Here is a 20588-nt window from a genome sequence, read left to right as displayed (position 1 = left end):
AGGGTGGGGGTTTCACAGTGATGCACACAAAGAGGGAGGAGCTTTGCTAGGTACTGGGGAAGCGGCAGCATCTTCAAGTGCACATGTCTGCATCTCTGTGAAGTCACTTCAAAGACTTTATGAAGCCCAGATTTGATTCTGTTGAAATCGATTGGCTCCTTTCCAACCAAAATTGTATTTGAGATGTTCTTCAGCTGTATAGTACTTTGTCAAGGAAGGACACTGAAATAACAGGATGTTTTCATTTAGTTAACAGCATGGTCAGCAATTGAACTACCCAGAATTTACTGCCCTCTGTGATGGCTGCTGTGTAGGACACAGAAAGTATGGCACAAATGGAGACATTAGTAAATAAGAGAGAGATTAATGATTAACTTGACCTTTTCCTTTTTTGTGTCCAAAGAAAAAGTGTTCTCAGAGTTGAGCTACTAAATAAAGAGCCTCATTCCATTCTAGAAAACGTACAGGTCACCCATAACAGAAGAAATTTTTTTGAGTCTCTTGTTCTAAACCACAGTGGTAGCAGGGGGCAGAAATAGTAACTGGTCATCTTGGAGGGGTCAGCTTCAGAAAGCATGTCCTCCTCTTCTAATTACAGTCAAGAATGAGCTGCAGTAGTGGATTTAGTACGAGGTATCCACGTGCTTCCCCAGCCATGCTGCAGCCTCTCGTTTTAAGGCCGAGAATGGTGTCCTTCCACCAATTGACGAACCTCCTGATGAGGCCCTCTAGTTCGTCTGCTCCCCAGTTATTACTGCCACCAGATTCCTTATCTTCGTTCTTTTTCCATCTCACAAGACTTCCCAGCATCACCTGTTACCTGTATTCCTCCAAACACTCTCATGTCCAACACACAGCTATGTCTTTGGAGCCTGCCTCTTTACTCCGCCCCAGAACCTGGGTGCACAAGGTCTTAGCTTGGCACAGATTCTAACTCACTTCTTGACTAGCATATTTTGCCACAGATGATTCACGTTGTTCCTGTGGAACACTGTGGTCAAAATTCCAACCTTAAAAGGGAAAGTTGAAACAAAATTTTTAAGGACTTTATACCTACTAAAAGGTGATCAGTAGTTAGTGTATACAATTTGAGGTGTAATTTGATGTAAAACAGTAGTATTTCCAAAAAGATGAGGCTAACTGAAATTTTCGTAAATTCATTTTTCAATTGTTTAAGTTGCTCAGTTGATTGCTGAACATTTCTCATTTGATGATACTCAGAGATTTTGGGAGATGTTTTTTAAAAAATCAATTTTTCTCCCTAGAGAAAGTAAAAACTGATATAGCATATATTTTTTAAAAATGTCTCTTCATCAGAAGCTAGTTTAGCATGTGAAAGAAAACACACATAAGCACAATGTATGGTACATTGTAAGTGGCTAAGAATACTTTAAGAGTAAGCAAGTAAATGAATGCAATAGAGTTAATAGGCAAAAAACAACACATGAAATGTCAAGTGGTTATGTACTGTTATCATGATGGGAGAAATGTTTGTCATTTGGTGAAAAAATAGCAGGATTCAATATTGTGCAATCAATATAATCTCAAAGTGTAAATGCAAGTGTAAAATAATATGCAAAGAAGCTTAAGAATACTACTAGGTAGAGATTATTGCAGGTAATTTTTACATTCATTTATATTTTCCCCTATTTCTTGTTTTTAATAATGATGAGATATTACTCTTAAAATACATTAGTTTATTTTTAAAATAGTATAATTAGGAAATCTGAGTTTCAAAGAAAAACATTATTTTGGACTAGAGTTGTTTGGGATAGCATCTTGGTTGAGTGAATTCAGAGCTGGGTTAATGGAATTTAGATAGAAACAAAGGTGAAAAAGGCACATGAAATCAATAAGCGTGATATCATTTAAGCAGATGTGCTTATCAAATTCAGTGTTTGTACAATGGACTGAATGTTTGTATCCTTCCAAATTTATACGTTGAAAATTTATAGGATCTAATTACTTTTCAAATAGCCCTTGTGAATGGGACTAGTGCCCTTAGAAAAGAGACCCCCAAGAGCTCCCACACTCCTTTTCTCTGATGTGAGGACACAGAGAAAAGATTGAAGTCTATTAACTAGAAAGCGAGCCCCACTAGACGCTGAATTTGCAGTTGCCTTGATCTTGGACTCTCTATCCACCAGAACTATGAGAAATAAATGCTTGGTTTTTAGAAATGAAATAACGTTTTTAGGGACAGGGTCTTGCCATATTGCCCAGGCCGCCCTTAAACTCATGGGCTCAAGCAGTACTCCTGCCTCAGCCTCCTGAGTAGCTGGGACTATAGGTGGGAACCACTGCACCCAGCTTAAATGCTTATTGAAACCACCCAGTCTATGGAGTTTTTGTTATAGCTGCCCAACTGTCTATACCAACAGACTGTGACAGTTTGTATATTAGAACAAGGAGTTCTAATGGAACTCCTTGGAGCCTTGAAACCAGGAGTAAGTTTAGGACAAGCTAAAGATACACTGTTTAACTTGGTAAAGAATTATGGCAGAAATTTTCCCTTGTGGTAACACTCTTAGTGGTGTTTATCTCACTCATTCATTTGGTAAGTATTTATTGAGACTCTCTTTGTTCCAGGGACAGTGTAGATTTGTTTTGAATCCATTGGTGAAGATAGGACAAAAATCCCTGACTTCATGGAGGGAGAGAGAGAATAAACATGGAACATAATTATTTAATTAAGGGTAATAAAAGGATAAGTATACAAAAAAAAAAAAAGCAGGATAAGAGAGATTAGGAATGTGGGGGTGGGGGTCATACCGTCTTTACTAGGATAGTTAAAGTACACCTCCTTGAGGAGTATTTTAAAGGTGAGATGATTTCTTTTTCTATTTTTTTTTTTTTTTTCTGAGACAGAGTCTCGCTCTGTTGCCCAGGCTGGAGTGCAGTGGCGCGATCTCGGCTCACTGCAAGCTCCGCCTCCTGGGTTCACGCTCCGCCTCCTGGGTTCACGCTATTCTCCTGCCTCAGCCTCCTGAGCAGCTGGGACTACAGGTGTCCACCACCACACCCAGCTAATTTTTTTTGTATTTTTAGTAGAGACAGGGTTTCACCATGTTAGCCAGGATGGTCTCCATCTCCTGACCTCGTGATCCGCCTGCCTCGGCCTCCCAAAGTGCTGGGATTACAGGCGTGAGCCACCACACCTGGCCATGGTGAGATGATTTCTGGTATGTGAATTCCATCCACTTCTGTCTTAGTTTCTTTCTTTCTTTCTTTTTTTTTTTTTTTGAGAGGGAGTTTGGCTCTTGTTGTCCAGGCTGGAGTGTGGTGGTGTGATCTTGGCTCACTGCAACCCTGCTTCCCAGGTTCATGCGATTCTCCTGCCTCAGCCTCCTGAGGAGCTGGGATTACGGGCGCCCACAACCACACCTGGCTAATTTTTTGTATTTGTAGTAGACACGGGATTTTATTACATTGGCCAGGCTGGTCTCGAACTCCTGACCTCAGGTGATCCACCCGCCTCGGCCTCCCCAAGTGCAGGGATTATAGGCCTGAGCCACCACGCCCAGCCTCATTTTAGTTTCTCAGTAAGTCTCCGGACTGCTTATGCAGTTTCTGAATTGTCTCCAGTGTTTGAGGTAGACGTTAGCCTGAACCCCTCCAGACCTGGTGTGATAGTGGCTCTCCCATAAAGCAGGCCATCTTGTTCTATTCTACACTATTCTATCTCCGTCAGTCTTTTTCAGCTCCAGGATAAACAGCTCTTCTGACTTGAGGACCACTACGATACTCTCCAGTCATATTCTGTGTTTCCCACATGGCTTCCTTCTTCTTTGCCATAAGGCCCTTTATGCCCTTGTGTTTCTGTGAGGAAAGCTTGAGCTCCAGATAAGGAATAATCAGCCCTCCTCACATAGCCACAATGACTTAGCTATTGGCCACACCCACTCAAGGAAGTATGACTGCATGATTAATCAGCCCAACTCCTTCCAAGAGAAGGGACCTCTGCCTTCTGATTATTTAAGTTTATTACTTCTTTTTCCCAATTTTAGCTATGTGTTATTTCTAACAAGAAAATCAATGGTGTTTTGTTAGAGAAATGCACTCACTATCCTGAAACCACCTTTGCAAAGATTATGAGCATGAAAGAAATCTAACACGGCTGACTTCATCTTGCTTCCAGCCTCATGGGTGAGCTGGCTTTGCTCATTCCTGGGTGTAGGCCAAGCTAACCATGAAAGGAATTTAGTTTATAATTTAACTTTGGAGCAAGGATAATAACGGTCTCTTCTAAAACTAGCTCTCTCCTTGCTCAGGGCCTGAAAGCTAATGAAAGGCCAAGAGATTAGGATTATGAGAGGGACCTGAACTCTGCTAAAATATAGGCATAGTTTTTATAATCCATTACTGCTCAGAGATTTGTGACTTCCCTAATTGTTCCTATAGATAACATCACTATTATAGAATGTAAGATTGGTCTTCTGAGATGTTTTTCAGGTTTTTGCATTTGGCAACTGACTGACTCTACCTGAACCTGTGACTCATGACTCAACTGGTCCTGTGGCCCCCAACCAGAGGTGGATACAGCACATGAGGACCATTTCCCACACCCCCATCCCCAACCAATCAGCAGTACCCATTCCCTAGCTCCCTTCCTACTAAATGATCTATAAAAACCATTGCTCCTGTGTTCTTGGGGAGACTGAGTTGAGTGATAACTCCAGTTCTTCCACATGACTGGCCTTGTGTTAATTCAACTCTTTCTTTACTGTAATATACCATGATCTCAGGGAATTGGTTTTGTCTGTATGACAGGCAGGAAGAACCCTTCAGGCAGTTACAGTCCCAAGAAGTGAAACAGGTCAAAAGTAAAAGTTTAGAAAATGTTTAAAAGTTTTCCTGGATTGCACATATATAATAGGTTTTAGTGTGGGTTACATAGATGTTTAGGAGGTTTACCTCCCTGACCTTTAAGTCTAGCAAGGATCATCATCTTTCTTTCTGCCACATTTCTGGTAGCCACTGGTCAGAGAGAATGCTTGTGCCATGGACATTACACTTTAAAAGAGTATGAAAAAAATAGGAGGCAGGTTTTACGAGATGGAAAACATGAAGAAATGGTATATGCTCTGAGGTTGCTTAGGCTATACAAGATAATAATTTCTAAGGAAATAATTGTATAAATGGTTATTGAGTCATGTTAATCAACTGTAGTTGATTAACAAGGAATGGGCCATGAGGAGTGAAGAATGACATAGTTAGAAGGGTGGAGATATTCAAATATGTTCAAGATATTAAAGTATCTTTAATATTTTCTTTTTTTTTTTTTTTTTTTTTTGAGACGGAGTCTTGCTCTGTCGCCCAGGCTGGAGTGCAGTGGCCGGATCTCAGCTCACTGCAAGCTCCGCCTCCCGGGTTTACGCCATTCTCCTGCCTCAGCCTCCCAAGTAGCTGGGACTACAGGCGCCCACCACCGCGCCCGGCTAATTTTTTGTATTTTTTAGTAGAGACGGGGTTTCACCGTGTTAGCCAGGATGGTCTCGATCTCCTGACCTCGTGATCCGCCCGTCTCGGCCTCCCAAAGTGCTGGGATTACAGGCTTGAGCCACCGCGCCCGGCCGTATCTTTAATATTTTCAAGAGGAAGAGACAATCATTTCCCCTGTGTGGTTTCAACTAGAGACTGGTATAGATACAAAAAATTAGAAGCCCTAACTTCTTTAATTCAGACTTAGTAAATTTTTTTTTTAAAATTAACTCACAAATTATAGTGGTACTTAATAAGAAACTTTAAGAGAAAAATGTATTGACACAAGTACTTTGTTAAGGGAAAGTGCCAAGCTACTTACTTTTTCTTTTTGTAATGGAAAAGAGCAAAGAATATTTATATGTCAAGCCATAAAATATAGAGAACATTAGTTAGGAAGGATAATGATTTAAATTTAAATGTCAACCAATTCACTATTTTCCCATGAAATTGAGTTCCTGACTAGGTTGTTTACAGCAAGATCTACTATGACAAACTACTTTTTAAAAGTGTATTGCCATCTCTGTGAAATACAAAAACTTCAATTGCTGTATAGTTTGTTGTAGGAAACTGCATTGTTTAGAATATTTCCTATAGAAAACTGTTCACTTAAAAGTTACACATTCAGGTATTTTTATTTTTATTTTTTTTAGACGGAGTCTGCTCTGTTGCCCAGGCTGGGTTGCAGTGATGCGATCTCGGCTCACCACAACCTCTGCCTCCCAGGTTCAAGCAATTCTTCTGCCCCAGCCTCCCGAGTAGCTGGGGCTACAGGCACACGCCACTATACCTGGCTAAGTTTTTGTATTTTTAGTAGAGATGGGTTTTCACTGTGTTGGCCAGGCTGGTCTCAAACTTCTGACCTCATGATCTGCCTACCTAAGCTTCTGAAAGTGCTGCGATTACAAGCGTGAGGCATCAAGCCTAGCCCTCAGTTTTTTATGGGTATAGAATTTGCTCATCGACCTTATAACATTGTTATTATTGATTCTGGCCTCACTGGTGTTGTTATACTTTAATCAACCATTACAAAAGCTGCGTATGTTTTCTTTCCTGTCAAAGACATTTCTTTATTCAGATCTTAATTTTTGCAAGTTTTTTTTCAAGTGTAAAAAGTTAATATTGACCTCGCACAGTGGTTCATGCCTGTAATCCCAGCACTTCAGGAGGCTGAGGCGTGTGGATCACTTGAGGTCGGGAGTTTGAGACCAACCTGGCCAACATGGCAAAACTCTGCCTGTACTAAAAATACAAAAATTAGCCTGGTGTAGTGGCACATGCCTATAGTCCCAGCTACTCAGGAGGCTGAGGCATGAGAATCCCTTGAACCTGGGAGGTGTAGGTTTTAGTGAGCCGAGGTCGCACCACTGCACTCTAGGCTGGGTGACAGAGAAAGACTCTGTCTCAGAAAAAAAAAAAAAGTTAATTGTGTTTACAAAGTATTTGTTCATATATTAAAATACCCAGTGGAAAGTCTCAATTCTTCCCCACTGGCAGGCTATGTGTGCCATAAGTGACCCAATCAAACTTCTAGTGCTATGATAGGATATGGGCTTAGAGGTCAGTGTCTGCAATGTCTTAGCAAAACTAGGATATCAACAGTTTACATTTCTTGGGATAATATGGCTATACTTACCCTTACCCTTTTCTGTACTTTAGAATTATTCAAGAGAGGAAAATGATGAATAAAATAACGAAGATCGTACCGGATAAAGTGCCTAGGCAGTAAAACAAGGTAATTACATGCATGGAAAATATAACTCATAGGTTTTAAATTCTGTCTTAGTATCCAGTCCCACTACAGATTGCCAATGCTTTTTTTTTTTTTTTTTTTTTTTAGATGTAACTATACATTCTGCTTTACTCTGGGTTTCTATAGTAGTAGTCTTACTCCCACAGGGTTATTATAGTTAAGGTGTGATCTGAGCTGTTTTGTAACCTTTAGTCCAATATCAACTTTTCCAAAAGTAAGTGAGAACCACGATGGGGCAGCTGGCCATCAGCTCTCCATGGCCCTGCCCGTGTGTCTTGCCTAAGGCTTAACACACAGGCATTTCATTGTGACAATACTGGAATTTTCTGTCTTGTTGAATTATATATGTAGGTCCTTTGTCCATTTATTGATTGTTAAAGTGCACAGTCTCCACAGGTAGGTAGACCCAGGCTATCCCATTCTGTGGTCTTGGGCAAGTTACCTAAACCCTCCATGTCTCAGTGTCCAGATGTGTAAAAAGGGATGTAAGAATACCATGCCACAGAAATTCCCTTGGAAGCAAACTCTATTACAAAACTACTCTTCTAACAGAGGCAGATCACAGATATGGGCTCAGAAGACTGATCTTGTGGCTTTCTATTTGTGCAAATGGGCACAATCACCATCTGGAAGCATACTCCAGGTTATAACCCAAAGAAGAAGCTTCATTCTCCCACCACATTCAAATAAGTTATTTTTGACACTGTTGAATGATTATGCATTTGTAGTGGTTCAAAGATAGTAAAGAACCTTTGAGGAAGGTTACTCAGTAACCTGGCGTATGATGATGCCAGTTCCACCATATCCTGGCCTAAACTCATCATGATTTTCTTTCTAGTTGAATTTACAACTCAAGATATTTTGATCTCTCTTTTTACATTTCATTCATTATAAGTAGGTACTTACTGTTAAAGATGCCAGAATTCCTCATCAAACCCTTCATAAAACTTACCAACTATAAGAGCATCATTTGCACCTAAAACGAAGACAGAAGTCACAAAAACATCACTCTGGCATGCAACATAATTGAACAGGACTTCTCAGCCAATGACAATTTATCCTGAATTTTATTCAGGACTCAGACTAATATTTTTTTTAAAAAGTCATTGATTTCACTCACATACTCTCATTTTACCTTCTGTACTCAGAGAAGATTTTTTTTTTTTAGACAAAGTCTCAATCTGTCGCCAAGCTGGGGTGCAGTGGTGCAACCTCACTGCGACCTCTGCCTCCCAGTTCAAGGGATTCTTGTGCCTCAGCCTCCTGGGTAGCTGGGAATACAGGCACATGCCATCACACCCAGCTAATTTTTGTGTTTTTAGTAGAGACGGGGTTTCACCATGTTGGCCAGGATGGTCTCAATCTCCTGACCTCGTGATCCACCCGCCTCAGCCTCCCAAAGTGCTGGGATTACAGGTGTGAGCCACTGCCAAGAAGACTTTTTAAAAATTAATATTTTTCTCATAAAAGTAATACAATTACAGAAGAAAACTTACAATACAGAACTAAAGAAAAAAATCACCCCAAATCCTAGTACCCAAAACATGTTTTGATACATTCTCTTCTGGCATATTTTCTCATATGTGTGTTTTCACATATTTATATACTAGAAATGTAAATTACAACAGAGACAAACTAATATAATCTAGTAGATGCATCATAGTGTATTCAATGACTTCTATTGTGCATTTATTTCTAGTTTTCTTTCTCATGAAACCCTTAATAAAATGCATAAAATATTTTATATTTTACATTATTTCCTTAGATTGGAGTTCTAGGAGGGCTAACTGGCAGGAATAGTTGTATTATTGTCCACATACATTGCATAATTGTTTTTCATAATAGATTTTGCCAATTTACAATAGTACCTTCAACATACAACAATATTTGTTACAGTACATCCTTACTTTTTATTGGGTATTCACATAAAAACCTTTTTAATGGACAATTTTAAAAAATGGTACCTTGTTATTTTGCATTTCTTTAGTTCTAGTGAGGTTAAACAGTTTCTGTATATTTGTGTGTCAAAGTAGAAAGATATTTACACCCTTCCTCTAAATCTTGCATCCTAAGATAGTTTCTGCATTTCCCTGCAGAAACTTTCAGGGCTGTGTTGCATTGAACTATGTAGAACTGAAGAAACTCCATTTACCTTAGAAATGGCATGGAGACTTCTTGTGAACTAAGAAGGTCCAGAAAGTGGGGAGAATATTGAGAGACAGTCTGGGTGAAACTTAGAGAAACTAGGCTCTAGGAAAGCAGTTGCTTTAATGAATGGGACACTGGGTAATGGAAATGGGTAAAGAGGATTTGGGGACATTTTAATGAGTGTCACATAGTTTAATTTTTCTTTAAGCCTCTCTTAAGATATTCAAGTAGAAACTTCTCTTAGTTTTAACATGTTTCCTGGAGTTGAACTTATTTGTCTAGCATGCAACACCATGCTAATTATTCTTGAGACAGCGTAAATATGGGTTATATGTATTAATTCTGGCTTTAAAGGGGACCTGGCGATTACCCCTTGCTCTGAGGAAGATGTTGAAATGAATCGGGCCTCTGACGTAACTGGGCCATTGAAATGGGAAGATAGGGGATCTGAGTATCCCAAGAAATTCTTCCTTCTCTGATGCTAGTACTCAGAGGTTCCTTTTTCTCTCTGGATTGCTATTCTTTCTCAAAACCCTCTATGGCATGTCACTCCAAGCCTGGACCACCTCCCCAGGTTAGTTCTTCATCTTCCATTTTAGGAAGGCCTAGGACTGGTATCTTAAGTAATCTATCCCAAGCCTTAGGGGAAAATACTGGGTTTTATTTTTTCTGTTTTGATGGTCTCTAAGATCATGAAACTTTCTTTGCCTCTTCTCACTACAAAGCAGTAAGATGTCAAAGGCGAAGACTAGATAGGGTAAAGAGACTAGGAACAAGAAGGCAAAGGGGACTGCTTTTAGTCTGAGTCTTAGTTCAGAGAGACAAAAGGAGTTCCTAAGTGGTTCAGCCCAATTCACGAGGAGTCTACACTAAGCTCTGAGTTCCAAGAACCTGCTGGTTAATAGTTATTTGGCCCATTCTGATTCTTTGTTGTATCTCCTTCAACCAACTGAAGAATTGCCCATTATCTGGTGTTTGGGACCTTGGCCTGATAACTTTCCATTTTATTATGACAATACTTAAATATTCTCTTGTTGAATGATATATTTACATCCTTTGACCATTTATTTATTGTTAAAGTTAAATATTGTTATTTATTGTTACACATAAGTAGATTGCTTGGCCAGGCTACCCCATTCTGTGGTCTTGTACAAATTACCTAAACCCTCTGTGTCTCAGTTTCTACATCTATAAAATGAGATAATAAGAATACTACCCTCCTCATAGGTTGTTGTGTAATTAAATTAGAAGCTATCTTTTGTGTGTTTGTGTGTGTGTGTGTATGTTTTGAGACAGAATCTTGCTCTATTTTCCACGCTGGAGTGCAGTGTTGTGATCTCAGCTTACTGCAGCCTCGACCTCCCAGACTCGGAATTCTCCCACCTAAGCCTCCCAAGAAGCTGCAACTACAGGCATGTACTACCATGCCCAGCTAATTTTTTTTATTTTTTGTAGAGACAGAGTTTCGCTATACTGCCCAGGTTTCTCTTGAACTCCTGGGCTCAAGTGATCCTCTCACTTTGGCCTCCCAAAGTGCTGGTATTACAGACATAAGCCACCATGTCCAGCCTATCTATCTTTTAATGGTGGTACTAAGTATTCATTATATAGTAATTTTTACAAATAGTACCACAACCACCACTACTGCTACCTGTAAGATAACACTATTAACCCTTTGCTGTGTTTCCCATATATTTCTCATCTATCTACTGCGTTATTTTTCAACCACAGAAATTCTAAGTCAAATTAGCCAACAGGTCAAAAAAGTCAGCACCAGGCTCATGCCTGTAATCCCACCACTTTGGGAGGTTGAGGCAGGTGGATTACCTGAAGTCAGGAGTTAGAGACCAGCCTGACCAACATTGTGAATCCCCGTCTCTACTAAAAAATACAAAAATTAGCCAAGTGTGATGGCAAGCGCGTGTAATCCTAGCTACTTGGGAGGCTGAGGCAGGAGAACTGCTTGAACCCAGGAGGCAGAGGTTGCATTGAGCTGAGTTTGTGCCATTGCACTCCAGCCTGAGCGACAGTACAAGACTCCATCTCAAAAAAACACATTAAAAAGTCTACAACTTTTATGATTCAAATGCTCTTCTGTCCTTACTGGAGGATAGAGCTTGTGCAGGCAGTCACAGCCACAAATGCATCTACAGTTGTCAGGTACTGTCATTTAAAGCCAGACTAATATATCAAAGGAAAGAGCTATGGAGGCTAAGAGTACAGTCTTAAACTCTGCTTCTCCAGGGCCTCCTGAGTTCCCTTTGTTAATGGTGAGGTGAAGGACCAACTAAATATAGTCAGTGACTTGAACAAACCCTTGGAAACAACATAAAAAGTATAAATCCCTACATCTGAGTTTCTTAAATTACTTTTATAGTATTATCAGTTCTGAAGTAAATTACGTCATCATTGTGTACTTTACGTGCAGCACATCCATCTATCCAGGATAAAGACAACTCGTAGTAGAGGTAGAATAAAAGAGTATTTTATTTAGCATTTGTTTTCAGTACTTTGAAAATATTCTCTACAAAATCTGGACCTCACCAATTCTCTTCACTGTCCACCCCCTTCTCTTCTTACCATCCCACACTGCTCACCCCAAGGACCATCAGAATACCAACAACTGAGACACAGTGTGCCTACTAGAACCCATTTGTCATTCACTTGGGAGGTAGTTCTGTCTCTGACATTCATAGCAAAGCCATTTTCACAAGCAAAAATGACTGTCACTATAGAAATATGGAGGTTCTCACCTAGATATTCTGAACCCGTTTAGGATATGTGGAAGCAGGTACTAACCAGCAGGAACAGAAAGTTCACAGCGAGGGGCGGGGCTGCTCCAAACCCCATTCCCTTGAAGGTCACTTGTGCAGCGGATGGTGCTCTCCCCAATGAGGTTGAAGGTCATCCCTCTGTCTGGGTGGGGGTCGCATGTGTAAGATACTTCTTTTCCATAGGGAATATCTCCAAGGGGAGCTCCTATGTGTCTCCCATTAAGGATAGCTGGAGGATTTGGGCAAAAGATTTCTAGAAAGAAAACAAGAGCTTTAAGTTCCATTAGAGTTTCACTTAAGATGACTGAAATATTAGTGACCTGTGACTGTGCTATGAGTATAATTTTTTTTCTTTTAGAAAGAATATAACTAAGGTGGATAGAATTTAAATCTGTAAGGCTTTTGTTGAGAGGCAACTAAGTGATGTGAGACCTAAATTACAGTTTATTGCAAAAGGCCAAAGACAGTGTTTTTGGACCATCCAGGTAGCTATGTTCATAATGAATTTGGAAAGTAATTATTTTTTTATATTTTTAAAAACGCCCATTTGGTTGTCTACTTTAAATCAGACATAGTAAGATTCCTGGGTTGACAATGAGGTTCAAGACAGACAAAGTTTTGGCCATTGGAGACCATAAGTTCCAAGGAAATCTATGAACGTTAATAATCATGAACTATCATCTTTAGCAATGTAAATGTTTCTTGGTGATTCAAGACCATTATCATCAGGACCAACACCAAATTTCCAATGGCGTCATCAGACTACATTGGTAAGGCTCTTTTTACCTAGATTAAATGGTGCCAAAGAGCCTTTTTTTCTTTCTTGCAAATTATTAGCCATCATTTCTTCCTCCTTTTAGTCTGCTTAGAACAGTTCCTTCCCTAAAAGCACTTGATGCTTCTAATTTGATATGAATTTAGGAAGAGATGCCCAAGTTTATCAGAATTATATGTATAAAAAAGACTTAGTACATCAAACAATGATTGACTTCTTATGCTTGAATTTTATCTGTTTGTGTTTTCCTAAGTTTGTTTATATATTTATTTTCAGCTTTATATGTCTCTGTAAGGTTGAGTTTGTTGGATACTTGAGTTTCCTCAGGTATTCACTGTTCTTCACCGTAATACTCACCATAAAATATCCGAATTGATTTCTGTAAGTTATTTTAACACAATGCAAATTAAACATTTTCCAATAAGAAAAAAAAGGTTTAAAAAATTCTTGCCTTGCTTTAATAGACAGAATAGGGTAAATCAGTAATGTCTTAGTATGTCAAACATATACTCTTATCTAAGAGTTTCTGAATTCTTTCTGAATTTGGACATACTTTATTTAAGCAGATGGTTTGGAAACTTAGGACACCTCATCATTTCAGACACTGATTCATCATCCCAGCTCCTTCCCCTGTACTAATTTATCATATAACTCTGTTTTATTTTCTCCATAACATCCCTATTTAACTATCATTTTATATATTACAATTTTTAGAATTTTGATTACTTATTTTATCATTCTTAGTCTGCTTCCCAACAAGAAAATACACTCCAGGAAAGTAGGGAGGTGTCTTCACTATTCTTTTACTCTTCATTGCTTTTTCTACACATGGAAAGTCCTAGCACATGGGAAGCCCTATGTCATTAAATACTGCCGGCTAAAAAACAAGCTGACTAAACTGTTTATGATATGCGAGGGGATAAAAGAACATAAAAATTTGGCTGGGCATGGTGGCTCACACTTGTAATCCTAACACTTTTGGAGGCGAAGGTGGGAGGATAGCTTGAGCCCAGGAGTTTGAGATCAGCCTGGGCAATATGGCAAGACTCCATCTCTACAAAAAATAAAAAATTAGCCAGGTGTGGTGGCATGCACCTGCAGTCCCAACTACTGGGAGGCTGAAGTGGGAGGGTCACTAGAGCCCAGGCCATTGAAACTGCAGTGAGCTGTGATTGCACCACTGCAGTCTGTCCTAGGTAACTATCTCAAAAAGGAAAAAAAAATTAAGAAAGATTACTCCTTATAAGAAAACTAAAAATAAATGACTAACTAAAACGTGCTGCACCTTTATGTCATCTAGTTTCTTGCCACACATTCCACACAACATTAAACACTGTCATTAAACTAAGTGATTTACAGATTAGTAACAAATGTCAGAGAAGTCCTACAAGATGCTTCTTGAAATTCTTCCAACAAAGAAGTATTTTTATCCGAAATTTAGTTAAGTAAAGATCCAGACAACAAGTGATTCCATGCAGTAAACACACTGGAAAACAAAAATAAGGAGAGTTATCCAAACTACATAGTTCTTTCTACTCACGTTCACACACTGGAACACTGCTATTCCAAAGGGCTTTCATTCCAGCCAAGACACAATGACTAGCAAACCTGCCTTTTAATCGGAACCTAAAGAAAAAAAAAAGTGGTAGCAAATGTGTGAGCAATTCCCATCTCTCCCTTGATTTCTTCACTAATAGATGCTCAACTTCCTCACTACCATTTCCTCTTTGACTATCATTTGGTTCTTAGGTTCCGGCCCAGCTAAAAGTCTAAATTCATTAGGGATCTGAATTCTTCAGTAGCTGGCAGAAACTCAAAGGCCAATTTATTCTAAAGAACCATAGTACCCTGTGACTGGCAAAGCAATTAGAGCTGATGTGCCATGTAAACTTCATAGCCCAGCATCATCTACAGAAGGCATGAACACAGAACCAGACTTCTCCATGGGCACAAGAGCCATAACCTTCAGGTGTCATATTTCACTGATGGCTCTCTGACATCCCACTTATTCTCATTAGTGGGTCATGAGGCAGAACAACTCTCGATTTGGTAAGCAAAGCCAGGAACATCTGGAAAGAGAACAGCCATTGTTTTCCTTCCACTCCAAATATAATGGGCCAGAGGAGGCTCACAGAAGCACGCTGAACCACGTGCTCTAACAAACAAAGAAGGGTCGGGGGAAAAGTCTTTGCCACCCTGAAAAGCCTAACTTACTATTGAATCCTGCTTCCCTTCTGAAATCTAAAATCGTTCTGGAATTGAAAATCATTATTAGGTGGTGGACTTTGTAAATGCCAAAAAATCCTTGGAAATTATTAAAAATAACTCCTTAATTGCTCAATCTAGTTATCCCCCCAGACTCATAGTGTACCAAGAATAATGGATACACATAAACAACGAATAATACCTCACTTGACAGTGGTAGAAGCAGGAGGCAGACAAATCCTAGGCAGATGGGGCGGATCCCGATGAAACCCGACCTTCAAGCTGAAGACAGTTTAAAGCCTCGCTACAAGTTCCAGGTAAATCCATGGACTGGCTTGAGAACCTCTCTTCCCATTGGGTGTGCTTTCCTCTGATTGATCCCCACTCTTCATCTATTTCACATATACCTGCTCTTCCATAATTGGTTTTTTTGCACTGTTGTGCCCACCTTTGAGTGGTGGCTTTGCTTTAGCCTTTTTTGCACACTCACAAACAAATTAATACACACTTCCAATTCTGAGTCCATAAAAGCCCCAGAACCAGTCACACTGAGAGAATGACCTCCTGACTTCATCTGGGGTCCACCCTCGTGTCTCGTCTCCCCGAGAAGCTGTTTCGTCACTCAGTAAAACTCTTCTCCACCCTCCTCACCCTTCTATTGTTAGCATAACCTTCTTTTTCTTGGCTGCAGGAAGAGAACTCAGGACCCACCAAACGCAGGTACGAAGAAGGCTGTAATACAGTGACCCTTTGCCCTCTCCCAGGGGAGGGCAGCTATTCCATGCAACAGGAAGCAGCAGCAGGTCAAGTCAGCCCTGGAGACGCAGGCCTGGCAGGGCGATGGGACTGACAGAGTTGTTAACACACTGCCATCTGTTGGGCTGCAGGCATTATCAAATGCTAAGAGCTATTAGCATGCTGTAACACCCCCTCTTGGCTTTGGGGTTGTGGGGACCCCTGTTTGGGCACCACCACGTTTCCTTCAGTGCGACATGACTGGTTCAGCCGCAATCCCCACACGGAGCCCGCTCCTGTGCCAGTGCTTGGCGCAGCCAGCCAGAACCCACACTTGCTCACTACACACCCCCTCCTGCCAGAGGCTGAGCATGTAGTCGTGGCAGCCACAGGATCTGCATCAGAGCCCAAGCCAGGCACGGCCTGGGAGGGTCGAGTAGATGGGGTGTCTCCTGCGTTGATCCTGGGCCGAGCAAGGCCTGGGCAGGGCTGTTTCTGGCCAGAGGTCACCAGCTGGCAAAGTGGCTGAGAAAAATCTTGCATCAAAACAATTACACTGGCCATTCTTGACATGAAGATATGTAATTGGGTTATACTTATCCATACACTATTACAGATTTCACTTTTGATTGGTTTTAAGTTTCCTAAAACAACCTTTGCCTTATTATGAGGCAAACAATTTTCGTCTTACTCATCTTTTTTTCTCTAGTATACATTTTATAAAATTATGTTCTTTTGCCTCCAAATAAATACATACCCATTCATTTCAAGTTCCAACTGTGGACTCAAGATCAGTGACTGTATTTAGGTTTGTACCTGACATTGAGCTGTATGTGCCATTTTCTCATTGTCTTCTGAAAGTGGTGCCACTTAGTCCCTACCCTTATTTCAAAACTACCCTTCCATAAATTCATCTGTCTGGGTACTTCTTATCTACTAGGTCGGCTCCTGGTTTGGATTAACCCCTGATCTCAGGGGACTGATTCTCCACACTGAGTCCTGGGTCTCAACTCTGGGTCACACTCACCCTTCATCGCAAACAAAGGACACCTTTGCTCCAAGCTGGAGATTGAGTGGAAACAGCACACGGCCATGAGGAAGTTGGCCCAGGAAGTCATCACAGGATTTCACTAGAAGAAAAATAAAACAACAGGAGTAAGACCTCCATGTGAGGGGGAAACAGCAATCTGGAAGCCAGAGAGTCAAGGCACCTGTACATATGGGGGCTTCAGGGCTCCAGTCTCCCTGGGGCGTGCAGTGCAGAGACGCAGCCCCTCTGAGGTCATAGCCGGGCTCACAGCTGTAGAACACTTCCTGCCCAGGTGAAAAGTTGTCCTGATGGCTTGGAGTGTGCTCACCATGCAGGATTTCTGGAGGCGGCTGACACACTGTGGAAAGGACAGTTCCAGAGTACTTGTTACTTACGGGGGAATTTCTTTTGCTATACCCTATGCTTGCTGAAGGCCTCATAGCTAGTAAAAGGTAGAGATATAGAACCCAATTCTCCCTAGCACAAGGCCCCAAACTCACTTGTAAATCTACAGGGTACAAGGTATTTTCTCCTAGCTCTGGCTATCCAATGTGGAGTTATTAGTATTGGTGGATTCTCCATCTACATATTTCCTAGGAAGGTAATCCCGATTTGTACCATTGTTATTCAGGTAATGAGACTGTCACCTGAGACCAAGTCTGTTTTATAGATTTCCTCCCATTTCTCTGATAGCACACCTATGACTAAAGTGCAGTCATACTGTTTCAGGACAGGCATGACCCTAAATTGGGGCTTACTCTGGAAGGGTTCTTGCCTCACCCAGGACAGAATTCAAGGATGAGGCAGTGGTGCCGGACAGCAATCTTTTAGAAAGGCACTGCCCCTGCAGAGCAGGGCTAACTCACAGGCAGTACACTCAGAGTCAGCAACATATGAGCTCCTGGCAGCCAACTGTATTTATACTCCTGTAAGCCCGCTTCAATTACATGTAAATTTTTTTTTTTTTTTTTTTACTCATTTGTTTATTAATATAGAAAAGGAGCCCAGGGCAGCTGGACCAGTAGTACAAAGCACCAGGAGTTAATACCATTCTGGTGACAGGGTTGGTTTTACAAAAATGAAGGAGCAGACGGGAGCTGCCAGGTTCTGAGGCCAGGCCCAGCCTACTGCCCAGAATCCCTGAAACAGCTCCCTGGGAGAGGGCTGACAGGTGGGTCAGGGTGGATTGAGCTGGAAACCATGGGGACAGATGGGAGGGATAGAGGGTCATGCAGTGGGAACCACTCAGTGGCTGACAAGGACAGGGAACTGGTGGCTGGAGGCTCCTCGTTGGGCCATGGGTAGGGGCTTGCAGATGGCCTCAGCTCTGGGGCCAGGTAGAGAAACTGCGAGACTGATGGGCATGGAGAACCCAGACATAGCACTGGGGCTGAAGGGCCTTTCTACCCTTTCTTCCACCTTTGCTCTATACTACATGTGGGGCTTCGGGGCCTAAGGCACAGGGGAGGCTCAGAGGCTTCCAGTTAGGAGGAAGATGGGACAAGGAAGGAAGCACTTGAGTGTCCCTAGCTTAGGCAGCCAGGGATGAGACACAGGTGGGACAACAGCACCCCTATATAGTGGGGCTAGAATGTGGGGCAGGGAAGGGCTTTTCCTCAGCCAGTGACCAGGACCAGCCCCATGGCAACGATGCCTGTCTGGAGCCTTAGCAAATCAAGTGTGCAACAAGCACAGGGTGTCGGCAGACCTGGGCTCCAGCCAGAACTTGAATCACACAGAGCTGTATCACCATGGTCCAGCCATGTCCTGCCTTGGCCTGTTTCCTCCTCTGTCAATGAGAGCTTTGAATAAGACCTTCTAGGTCATGAAAAGGACTCTGCAGGTGAAGGGAACTCCAGGACCTGCTCTTGGCGGTTAACCAGACCCTGGATGGAACTGGTATGGGATGGGGTGAAGTGGGGCATGGAGGAGGAAGGTGTTCTTGCAGGGAACCTATCCCACAAACACTGCAGAGCTAGGAAAGGCCACTGGAAGCCCTTCTTTGCCCAGAGGAAGAAAGGCCACAGAGAGAGCGAATGTGGCTCAGTGCAATCCCTTCACATCCTCCACCATCTGGGTAACACTTGGCAAGAAGTGGATGGGTGACATTGTGCAACCCTTTATGTTCTTCCCCAGGGGTGGCACTGAAGGCCTCTTGTGGCTTCTGCCTTCAGCCTTTAGTGTGGGATCAAGAGTGTTCTTTTCACTGTGGTCCTGTTCTGGGAACAGCCTAAGACTCTGCCTGGCTGGCACATGTTAGTTGGTGAGGAAAGGACAGAGTGGGTGAGTAAGCAGACAGGGAGGCAAGAGTGACTCTCTGGCTTTCTCCTCTTCCTCTTCAGAGAGCGACTCAATCAACTGAGTCGCAGATCTTCTCCACCACAGCATTGAAGATGTGTGGCTGGTCAGCATAGACGTGGTGAGATGCACCCTCAATCTCCATGTCTCCGACATAGGAATCCAGCCGCTGCATCTTCACCTTTTTTCCCGTACTGGTATCTATCCAGATGTTGGACCCATAGATCATGGTGATGGGCACACCTTTTCAAATCAAGTGAATTCGCTCCAGCATAGGGTGCTGGGCCCAGCCAAAGGACTCCATCATGGCTTTGAATACCGTCTCACCACTGGGATTCTGTGCATTGCAGTGATAGATATACTCTGATATGGTATCATCTTCACAGAAGTCTACAAACTTGCGTTTGAATCCGGCGAGAATCGCTGCACCAGGCCAGGCCCCCAGGGCCCAGCTACTCGAAGAACAGCCAATGGATTGGAACGTCCTAGGACAGATGCCACAGCTTTGACCCAGGTTGGGGGTGCACGGATCTCACTGGGGTTAGTTGGTCAGAGGGGAAAGCCCCATGAGTCCACCAGGATGAGGTGTTTAACTCTATCAGGGTACTTGATTGAGTAAGAAGTGGCCAGGAATCCTCCCAAACTGTGCCCCAGGAGGGTCATGCTGGGGATCCCCATGGTCTCCTGCCACGTCTCTATCGATGTCACAAACTCATCCTCAGCCCCCTCCGGGTCCCTCGGGAATGCTGGCCTTGAGCATCGCCCGAAGTCAAGCAGATGGAAGGTGTGCAGTGTGCAGCGGGCACTCAGTGAGTCCATGTTGAGGACCCAGAGGCCCACGCTGCCCCCAAAACCGTGCACCATCACCAGCGGGGTGTGGTCCTTTTGCTCGGGGCTCATAGTCACTGTCCAGATCTTATTCTGGTTTGGGAGGGATACATATCTGGCCAGGAACTTATTCTGGAGACACTGGAGGATCCTGGCTTCCACATTCTTCAGCTGAGACATGGAAGTGGGGTGCCACGTGGGCAGCCAGTTACTCAGCCAGCCTTGAGGATGCTGCTCCAGATCATCGGCCATAGTAAACAACTGCTTTCTGTTTTGTGTGTGTGCGTTTTTGTTGTTGTTGTTGTTGTTGTTTTTGAGGTGATATCTCACTCTATCACCCAGGCTGGAGCACAGTCGTGTGATCTTGGCTCACTGCAACCTCTGTGTCCCAGGTTCAAGTGATTCTCCTGCCTCAGCCTAATGAGATTTCAGGCGTGAGCCACCTCACCCAGGTAATTTTTATATTTTTATTAGAGACAGGGTTTCACCATGTTGGGCAGGTTGGTCTTGAACTCCTAACCTTAGGTGATCTGCCCATCTCGGCCTCCCAAAGTGCTGGGA

At 42.3% G+C, this 20588-nt stretch overlaps 1 protein-coding gene, 1 long non-coding RNA gene and 1 pseudogene across 5 annotated transcripts in view; 1 reads left to right on the top strand and 2 right to left on the bottom strand.

Annotated features, from left to right (window-relative positions):
* Positions 1 to 17021, top strand: part of LOC141409876 (uncharacterized) — a 31192-nt gene extending 14171 nt beyond the window's left edge. Inside the window, exons 2-5 of one of the 2 annotated variants that reach the window (XR_012432569.1) lie at positions 7141 to 7216; positions 15351 to 15453; positions 15828 to 15856; positions 16812 to 17021. This is a non-coding gene — a long non-coding RNA (uncharacterized lncRNA). The remainder of the gene's footprint in view (positions 1 to 7140; positions 7217 to 15350; positions 15454 to 15827; positions 15857 to 16811) is intronic. The other variant, XR_012432570.1, reaches the window with a different exon arrangement.
* The window catches only part of CR1L (complement C3b/C4b receptor 1 like), a 99579-nt gene continuing 79085 nt past the window's right edge, over positions 95 to 20588 (bottom strand). For 2 of the 3 annotated variants that reach the window (XM_045366987.3, XM_065532082.2), the window contains 6 exons: positions 16899 to 17259; positions 14472 to 14557; positions 12182 to 12409; positions 8187 to 8210; positions 7118 to 7199; positions 95 to 222 (listed from right to left, as the gene is read on the bottom strand). In XM_045366987.3, coding sequence (XP_045222922.2) covers positions 7147 to 7199; positions 8187 to 8210; positions 12182 to 12409; positions 14472 to 14557; positions 16899 to 17259 — 752 coding nt within the window. In that variant the 3' untranslated portion in view covers positions 95 to 222; positions 7118 to 7146. The remainder of the gene's footprint in view (positions 223 to 7117; positions 7200 to 8186; positions 8211 to 12181; positions 12410 to 14471; positions 14558 to 16898; positions 17260 to 20588) is intronic. The other variant, XM_065532078.2, reaches the window with a different exon arrangement.
* LOC102116418 ((Lyso)-N-acylphosphatidylethanolamine lipase pseudogene) lies at positions 19121 to 20286 on the bottom strand (annotated as a pseudogene).

The sequence above is a fragment of the Macaca fascicularis genome, chromosome 1 (genome assembly GCF_037993035.2).
Source record: "Macaca fascicularis isolate 582-1 chromosome 1, T2T-MFA8v1.1".
Taxonomy (NCBI): Eukaryota; Metazoa; Chordata; class Mammalia; order Primates; family Cercopithecidae; genus Macaca; species Macaca fascicularis.
Note: the sequence above shows the minus strand (reverse complement) of the source record. Positions and strands in the feature narration are given on the sequence as shown.